This window comes from Gymnodraco acuticeps, unplaced genomic scaffold (genome assembly GCF_902827175.1).
Source record: "Gymnodraco acuticeps unplaced genomic scaffold, fGymAcu1.1, whole genome shotgun sequence".
Classification (NCBI taxonomy): Eukaryota; Metazoa; Chordata; class Actinopteri; order Perciformes; family Bathydraconidae; genus Gymnodraco; species Gymnodraco acuticeps.
The window spans coordinates 1,678,466-1,688,079 of record NW_022990015.1 but is presented as its reverse complement, the minus strand read 5'-3'; the positions used below and the strand labels follow the sequence as shown (position 1 = coordinate 1,688,079).

Genomic DNA, 9,614 nt, shown 5'->3' with positions numbered 1-9,614 from the left:
TTTTTTTTAATCGTTTTATTTATTGTAACAGCAGAAGAAACATCAGGCCTGCTCAGCCCCTGGAGAGAGGTTGGTGAGTTGGCCTTCATAAACTGCAGTATACAGGCTTTTCTCACAGAAAACATGATGACTTACCAGGTACTAATAACATACAGTTTGGATTGCATTCAGGTGCCTGTTTTGTGAGTTAGCTCATTGTTATTAGTTGCTCCTGTTATTTTGCTATGGTAAGACAAAATGTGCTGTGAAAAAGGATGTGTGTCATTAGCTCGATATTGGTCCCCGAGTACAGCATAGACACTGGAAAGAAGTCCGTAAGGGTCTGTTTGTACAACTTTAGTTTGGCCAAATATATGTTGACCATAACATGTAAACGGTTCTGTATATACAACATTGAATTATCCATTATCCCATTTTACTGTTATGCCCAAATCCACTGCGGAGACCACAGTTCCAGTGTCCAGCATGATATTTAACGTCAGGAAGAGCCAGAATTTTGCACAGACGTTCCTGAGGACGTCATCAAGCATGTTGCTCCACCAACACCTTCCTCAGGTGCTGGATTCAGAGCGGCCGCAGTAATGCTTCCTCTTGACTCGTGTCCAGCTAAGTGGAAAATAAACATCAATATGAGTTAGTTACTTATACAGCATAATACTCCTTATGTAGCTATACTCTCATGGATATGTTTCATGACATAATGGTAAGTCAAATCAAGCTAAATTATGTCTGAACATGTAAAAGAAAGATCAAGTTTGGCAAATAATATTCTTAAATTAGATTTGTATTATTTGATCGAAAACCAAAACTGTCCCATTCAGTAACATGGACATGGGGCACAGTCAATATTCCACAAATAGCCTATCTGAAGAATAAACAGTAAGATGACTGAAAAAAACAAATTATAGCAAATATCTGTAACTATGATATGCAGGGATCATACAGTTAAAGAGTTGTCAGTTCATTGTTCAGAGTATACACAGGGTTCATTATGTTCTAGAAGTTATTTCTCTTTCCTTTGCAGAAGTTGTAGTAGAGGAGGTTGTCTTACCGCTAGCACTACATGGTGTTGTGATGGGCTTTTCCAGTTGCTCTCCTGCATCAATGGAGGCCCGGATCTTCCTCACCACGTAGATGCTAGCTGTGATGTGAAGCCAAACGATAAAATAACTGTTAATAGGTACAAATATAGCACATATACCTTACAGGATCATTATTAATACTACATTAAGAAGTAGAAGTAGTATTCAGAAACATTTTACAGCAAAAAATACCTCTAATTTCAGTAAATATAAATATTTCCCTGTGAAATGTAGCAAAGTATGTGTAGAGTAACTTCAAATGGATACTCAAATAAAGTATAGGAAGGCCTTTTTCAATAAATGAGGCCTGCTTCCCACCACTCCATGTAATTAACTTAGGCTAATAGTTTTCATATTTCTCTCTCCTCGGCGTGAGCGCGGTCATAAAGGTTGAATACAGGGGGAGAAGAGAACCAGACGAAAACAAATCCTACCTTTTATTATCAGTCAGACCATGGTTGTTTCCTTATTTGTATCTATTCGGTATAACCTAACATGTAACCTCTTCCGTTGCAGATAAACGTCGCTGTCTGCACTCTCCAATATTGTGTTATAAAACCTGAGCTGTTACAAAAACATTCAGCCAATTACATTCCGCGGATAATAACCGAGGCGGGGCTTAAAGCTTGTACACGCATTCTGATTGGCTTAGCTGTTACACAATTGCATAATATGAAGCGCATGATACACTTCCGTAAAAGAGAGCTTTTAGATGAGTCCAACAGCGCAGATAACCTTCCTGCTTGAGACAGGCTCATCTTAGAAAAATTGTAAGATAGGTGCAGTAGTGGAAGAAATATTCATTTACTTAAGTATAACATTAATACCACAGTAAAAAAATACTCCATTACAAGTAAAAGTACAGGTGAAATACTGGATCATTTCAACAGTTACTTAAATTATAGTAATTTTGAGGTTAGAGAGCAAATGTTCGCTAGGGGTTTTAATTAACAACTTATTTGAAACATGACATCAAACTACACAAGTATAAGAGTTCTAATATTTACAAAAAGGTTAAAGGTTATTTTGAAACAGTAAATAATTGTTTTTTTCAAAATTAAGCACATGCTTGAATGAATGAAAGGAAACAAATTGGGGTGATCCACGTAATAATTTATTGTCAGGCATTTTATTGCAATTGACAGCTTAAATGATCCTTGTCCAATCTTAACAACCATCATAATGTAAAGCAGGGTGAAACCTACCTGGAATAAACACTGCACCCATCTTTTTCACAATAAGAGTACAGCAGTTTCTCATACAGTTTTCTTTGTATCTTCAATATATACACATAGATTTCATTTAACTTAAAACAGCTTCACACAGCAAAACAACCACAACAAGTTCACACAGACGCATTCTTTCATATCATTACACTATTTTTTACAATAAAAAATAAAGTTGCAATCACCAGGGAAACAAACAAAACATAGTTAGTGAGGAGTCAAAGTCGGAAGGAATGAGCTGAAGTTGAAGGGAGGAAGGGTGAATTGGTTCAGTGTCTACATCAGTGTAGGAGGATTTATTTATGTGGGCAAATGTAAGAACAAATACTGAAATGTCAATGTTTTTTGTCCGTTATCATGTCAGCATTGTCAACAAAGAGGTGACTCCATATTAAGCCCTTCCTCCCCTCAAGTTGTCACATTTTGTTTCACTAAACAAGACCTCACAAAACACACAAACATTCACTGGAGGGATTAAAGAGGACAGAGGGAGTGTTGATGGGTCAGGACCTAATCCATCCTGATCTTCTGGTTGGTCATCCTGTAGATGATGCTGTCGTATCCTGGGTCCATGTTCCACAGGTTGTATGAAGTGACGATGACGGCGAGGGCCAGAGCGATCATCAGCCACAGCACAATGTTGAAGATCACAGCATACTGGAAGTTGTATTTGTAGGCCAGGTTGTAAGGGCTGCCGGGGTTGCTCTATAATGTAATAAAAGTAGACGCATTACTTAAATAACAAACCTTCAACCTTTTCATCTTAATCACTTTGCATGCATTGCAACAGGATGTACTAAGATCTACTAACTATTAGGAATCACCTCCCACCATCTGACTCCCATTCCCTTTAGCCTTTTTAAAGAGTTGCTGATCAAAGCATTCCTTGTTTCCAGACCTATGTCATAAAAACTAAGAAGCATGGACTAGAACGGTAGTAGTAGTAGTAGTAGTAGTAGTAGTAGAATAACCTTTATTTAGCCAGGTAAATCAATTAAGAACAAATTCTTATTTTCAATGATGACCTGACAGGAGGCAAAAGGCTTCCTGAGGAGATGGGGGTTGGGAGGAAGAAAATAAAAAGACAGACTCCGGGCACTACAGAACCCAGGAGACAACACAATGACACAGAGCAGAGAAATAAATACTAACAGTGTAGGTTGTCATTTCAGTGTCATATTTCTCACCATTGATAACATCACCCCAACACCAGACATGTACGGTACTTTAAATCATCAATAGAGCTTTGTCATGCACTTTTTAACTTTTTTTATAGCATCAAAGGCACAAGGGAAACTATCAAGACCATGAAACCAGCTCAATAGAAATGCAGTTTATGATTTCACACATGGCATAATATGCAAACACCATAAACTTAAAAGTAGTTGCCAGTTTATTAAGTAGAACTAACTCAAACTAATGCATTCTACAGGGTTCATACACTTTTTCACCAATGATTTTCAATGACTTCTCCATGACCGTTTCAGTACCACTGAAAATGGTTTATTTTAACATGGAACAGGAAAATAAGATCTGAAACATGTTGTGCCTATCTAAAACAAATCATATAGTAGGCTGACTAGCTTCTATAGCAACTGAAATCTCTCACCAGCAAAATACCTTGACAGTTAAATGCCATTTTACGTTTCATTACTATACAATACAGTATTTATTATCATTATAGTATTACTATTTCGGCGATTAGCTAAAATATAAATTATATTTGATGCAACTTTAGTTACATTTACATGACTTTTCCAAAACTTTGGGAAAAATATTGTTTTCCATAACTTTTCCAGGGCCTGGAATTAGCATTTCAAATTTCCATGACTTTTCCAGGTTGTTAATGACCGTAAGAAGCCTGATTCTAATACAACAGCCCTGCAATAAACTTTGTTTAAATTAAGGTAGTAGTGTGACGTGCAACAAGTAATCATGACTTACGATCTGTTTGGATTCCAGGATTGAACGGGACTTCCTGGTCAAAGGAGCCTGAAAGGTCTTCACTGTAACCACCTCCACCACAGTGCTGTTGCCATATAGACCATACACATCCTCTCCAAACTACAATGAGAAAAAGTATTATTATACACAGATGACAGATTTAAAATAAAAATGAGGATGTAAAAGTAAGTAAGGCCAATTTAGACTGTCTACTTACTTTCTGCAGAACGGTGGCGAGGATGGCGGTGGCGTCGCGGTACTGAGGAGAGTCCTGGCCGTAGACCCTGCTGAGCTCCTCCAGGCCGGACAGCTCCAGAGAGTACAGGTCCGGAGAGTGATCCTTCGCCAAGTGTTTGTGTCTCTGCAGCTAGAAAACATGTAAAAGACAAAAGACATCTTAGCCTTAATCCAAGAGTGTGATTAAAAATGTAAGGCTGATTTAAAGGTCGGTCCCCTATTATACTGTTTTTCATCAATATATTATAGGTCTCAGATACAAAACATGTCTCTGAAGTGTTTGTCTCCAAACACCAAACAGATCATTGCAGCATTACCCATAATCCCCCCTGTTTCAGCCCTGTTTCCAAAGTGCTGATTCTCTGTCTGTTACTTAGATGAAAATAAGGAGCCACTCCCCACGCCCCTCTGAGAGATATTTGGTTAAAAAGAACACAATGGTGCTCTAGGAGGAGATTCAGGTGATAAGGGGGGGGAGGGTGGGGGTTACCTTGGTTGGTGATTGGCTAATGGTTACACACAAGCCAAAACATCGTTATGACATCACAAAGTGGCCAAAATCTGATCAGCTCATTTTCAGACAGGTTTTTATAGAAATGGATCAGGACAAAAAGAGAGAGAATCTTTTTTTCCTGGAACTTTCAGAATCTCTTTCCACAGAGGGGACACATGGTGATGTAGAAAATACATGAACATGTGGATTTTGCATAATAGGTGACCTTTAAGCAAAACCGGACAACTTACCAGAGCGGTGATATCGTGCAGGACTTGGACCTCAGACAGGAAGAGCAAATCAGCCTAGAAAGCAGAAACAGTTAAGAGGTAAGAATAAACAAGAGACTTCCAGTGAGACGAACATAGTTAACAGAAATAGTTAAAATCAGGTAAATCTAGTCACTTTATTTGAGGAACCTTCAGGAATCAAAGGTATTTTGGTGCTATATATATTTTTTATTAAGTGTACCAACAAGAATACAAAAAATGATATCTGTTTTTAATCATGCAAATATACATAGTAAATAAGTATATTAAAAGGATAGTGATATTCCAGTTAAAGTCAGCCATCATGTTGACGCAGATGTGTCTCTAAAAAGTACATGGTGGTTGTTAACAGCCAGCATAGCCTTGAGTGTGTACGGTGTTGCCCTTTCAAACTCACCTCTGCATTCCTGCTGAGGGAGTTGAGCGGCAGGGAGGCTAGCACCGAGCCGTCCTGGGACAGGCGGGCGCGGATCTGCTGCAGGGTCACTGGCAGGTCCTCGAACACAGCATTGGCTTTGCCCAGCATATACAACCTCTGTGAGACACAACAAACACATTTAAAAAATCTAACACATGAGTGATTGCACACATGGTGAGTATTCCCTGTACAGTCTCAGTATATTTTCATTACCTCCTCACTGGGGGCCAGCTGCAGCACTACAGGAGTGTCCTCAGCAAACAGAGAGTGGACTGTCTCTGCAACACTGTCCAAGGTGAAGGGAACCGGCTGTGAGAACAAAGAAGAAGAACCACTGAATAACTAAGCCAAATGACATTGGATTGTTCAGAAATATATGATATCTGATGTGCAAAACATCATAACTCCACAGTCCCGTCTGACTCACATTTTCCAGGGGGTAGGAGGCCACACTATTAGGCATGTCCAGGCTATCCACTCCTCTCACCACCACCAGGACGTTGGCTCGGGGACGCTGGAACAACGGACCAGCCTTAAGGCCAGGCCAGGCCAGATCCTGTGCAAATGAACACACATTGTTAAGGTGAGCTCCGCATAATCACAAACTTACACATGCAGTAAACTGGTTTTTCTGGCCTTTTGCGAGGCAGCCGAAACAACTTGTCGAAAAAACCTTTGGTCTCCATCAACCCCTGAGGGTAGGATCCTTTAGCTGCTAAATCCTCTTTTGTTTACCAGCTAGAATTTAAGTGTGTCTGTCTGCAGATGGTATAGAGCAGTGGTTCTCAACTGGCGTTGGACTGGAAGTACCGGAGACCATAAACGGTTTTGAAAACTTCTGTCACGTAGTGATCATCTTCTCAATAAAACATCTTTGCTGATGTTTTTTTCGAGTCTTCTGGCCAATCAGAATCAAGATTGTTGCCGGAAGTCCCCACGGAGAATAACTTTGCGGTAGAACTATTCTTTATACATCCATGGGTACAACTTCAGATAAAAATGAACACAATGAAATATGCCCCCCGGTTTGACGATTGACAGGTGACAGGTCACAGAACAATGGGGGCTATCTACCCTACCCACAATTTAAAGTAATTCACACAGACTATCTCCTCTTTACTCTTCTTTCTGTGTGGAGCAGTAAGTTCAGCTGTCAGAACAAAGTGAAAAACAAACAATGGCATCAAATATTATGAATATGTCGGGTAGTAATACATTTATTTAGAGTGTACCAGAATGCGTAGTTTATATGTTAGTATTTCTAAAAATCTGCTGGGGGGAAATCCCCCCCATACCCCCCTTCTGGGGTTGGGTTTTCAGCATGTGTGCCTTTTTATGTTATACAGTTCAGCTTTGATTCCATCATCTCATTCAACCTTTTTTTAAAGCATACTTTGGTTCTGTGAAGGGATACAAGGGATATATGCCCTGTACTTCACTTTAATTAATATTGTATGCTGAAAAGCATATACATTACAGCACAATTTTTTGTTTTAGATGTGAGTGGTTCAAAATGTCGGGTCACGATCTATTGACAAAGGAAAAAGTGGGTCCCGAGGCCTGACCAGTTGAGAACCACTGGTATAGAGGCCCTGTGGAGCCTTTTAGCTTTAGACTTTAGAGGTTCAGTTCAGACAGTCTGAAAGACATTATAAAGAAAGAAAGGGATATTACCTCGCTATAGTTTTTGGCATTGTTATTGCATACATTATTTTTTATAATATATTAAGCTTCTTTTGAATAGCAACTAGAAAATAAAGCACCTCTTGAACAGAGAAGCCCATGGTTAGAGCCACCAGGTCAGGGATCTTCTCTCCAGAGATGGGCCAGTCTCCTTTCTGGAAGGACACAAAGTCTGGAGACTGCAGCACCGTTAAACTGTCGCCATGTACACCTGTGAGACAAAATGAGAGGACGTTCAATCCCAGTAAAACATGTGGAAAATGTAAGAATTAAATATTAAGTCACTAAATATAGAGTGACCTATCATTTATTTATTATATAGGGAATAATAATAACACGCAAAGTCAGTTTCTGCCTAACTACCTGAACATTTATTTTCAACTAATTTTAGCGAAATCCAAAACATGTATTCAGTCAGACATACAAATGGACAGTGACCTATAAATGAGGACATATCCTGTACTGCTATTACCAACTGACCTTATTTCATAATAAAAGTCTAATGTTTATATTTGTGCCATATATCATTGCAATTGACTTAATGCCTTCTAACTAAATAGGCCTAGGTATAATATAATACATTTATGTTTGTCTTGAACGGATTCCAATAGTTTAGTGCTGTCACAAATATTGTTAGAGTGGGTTTTTTATGCAGAAATAGCAGGAAATGGTTTTGTTTTGTCTCCCAAACATAGACATGTCCTGCTTTTATCTTATTGATCCTATATTAAACGGAATATATTTGGCTTTGGTAATGACAAAACCCATTTTGAAAGACATTACTGTGGACTCTGAGAAACTGGAATAGACATTTTACATTGTATCTAGACGATTTATCAAGTGACCTAGAAAACGGCACCATAATTGATAATGAGAATAAACGTTAGTTGAAGTGTTTTAAACTGAAAACGAAGACTCAAACATATTAATGTCATGTCATCTGTTGTTTTGCTATTTAAGACAGCAGGCCCTTTTAAATGAGAAGCCAATTCCCTTGTGTCAGTGTAGTGTTATAATTAACTCTGCTATGTTAAATTCACATTACAGCAAACAGCCGTTTTCTCCACTGGACTTCACAGGTCACAGTAAACTGATCCCACTGTAACCAGCAATACAGCTCCGTGCACTGAGGCATTAACTCGTGACAGAGAGCCTGTGATAAGTGTTAAAGAGGAACTAGCAGTGAACAGCCGGTCACATGACAGCACAGCCTTGTGTGAATTACTAACCAGCAACAACGGGGAACCAAATGTATTTCTTTATATTTGACATGTCCACGAATAATCTGTAAAGCCCAACAACACACATCCTTATCCTCAATGCTTTGCTAATGCGTTAGCAACAGGCTATCAATATGATATGTATTTAAACCCTTGTTGAAAGCTCAATCGTATTAGATACTCCAATTATACCCGTATAACAATATGGTTGCACACATTCCTATTAATTAACATCACAGTATTACACCTAGCTTTAGGTTGTATTAGAAAGCTAAAGGCGATGCTAACGAAGCTAGGTTGCCATTTGCAAAAACGGTGGAGACATGACGCTATTATGTTATATTTAAGAAGAAAAGACACATCCTAAAAGACGGGAATCGTGAATGTCTTTCTTCACACATTACTTACCGCTTGTGATAAAGAAACAGAGGACAAACGCCACGGATAAAACCGCCTCCATCCTTCGGCAGTTTGTCAGCGACATCTTTCTCCTTGGTGCAGCAGAGATCAGCTGACCCGACGTCGCGGAACCGCAAAGGATGATGGGAAAATATCTGTCACTGAAAGATATGAGGAACCAGAGCCCTAGATTTCTCTACAGGAAAATAAATGTTCGCGGAGCTCTCTATTTTAAATTGTTATCGTTTCCTCAGTAGAATATGTGTCCTTTTTTAGTATTCAATTGAAAATAACATGGCTTCTCACATAAACATGTGTAATCCCAAACCAATTGAAAGAAAAATCACTTCACACATCTCCTAACATTTCCCCTGGTGGTTTTACTACCTTAATAACATCTGGTTAATTAAGGTCTAAAAGCTTTTGCATCAAGGATTTATATTGTATTGCATTTGCTTAATGTTCGTGATTATTCTTTAAGCAACCCTTTAGGACACAACATCTAGCAAAACATGAAAACTCACACAGATAATAAAGGAAATGAAAACACAAAAGTCCTCTTTGTGGACTGTTTTTGTGTATGTTTCTTTCTTAAAACAGCAAACAGTAATCAAAATCTTTGTCCCCATTTAAAATAAATAAA

At 38.7% G+C, this 9,614-nt stretch overlaps 1 protein-coding gene and 1 long non-coding RNA gene across 2 annotated transcripts; both read right to left on the bottom strand.

Annotated features, from left to right (window-relative positions):
- On the bottom strand, nt 1-1,668 carry LOC117544510. The gene is made up of 3 exons (XR_004568699.1): nt 1,517-1,668; nt 1,052-1,141; nt 1-606 (listed from the first exon to the last, which is right to left on the bottom strand). It is a non-coding gene; the product is annotated as an uncharacterized LOC117544510 (long non-coding RNA).
- Nucleotides 1,669-2,174: 506 nt separating this feature from the next.
- Nucleotides 2,175-9,109, bottom strand: atp6ap2 (ATPase H+ transporting accessory protein 2). The gene is made up of 9 exons (XM_034213520.1): nt 8,981-9,109; nt 7,433-7,563; nt 6,097-6,225; nt 5,883-5,978; nt 5,649-5,786; nt 5,234-5,287; nt 4,470-4,619; nt 4,253-4,372; nt 2,175-3,013 (listed from the first exon to the last, which is right to left on the bottom strand). The coding sequence occupies exons 1-9, from the start codon at nt 9,054-9,056 to the stop codon at nt 2,819-2,821; spliced, it is 1,089 nt and encodes a 362-aa protein (XP_034069411.1). The 5' UTR covers nt 9,057-9,109; the 3' UTR covers nt 2,175-2,818.
- Between the last annotated feature and the right edge of the window lie 505 nt (nt 9,110-9,614).

Coding starts and splice junctions, on each gene's coding strand:
- atp6ap2 (XM_034213520.1), bottom strand. CDS start 9,056: ATGTCGCTGACAAACTGCCGAAGGATGGAGGCGGTTTTATCCGTGGCG. Junction 5,787..5,882: donor AGCTGGCCCCCAGTGAGGAG/GTAATGAAAATA, acceptor TGTGTCTCACAG/AGGTTGTATATGCTGGGCAA. Junction 4,373..4,469: donor TCGCCACCGTTCTGCAGAAA/GTAAGTAGACAG, acceptor TTCTCATTGTAG/TTTGGAGAGGATGTGTATGG.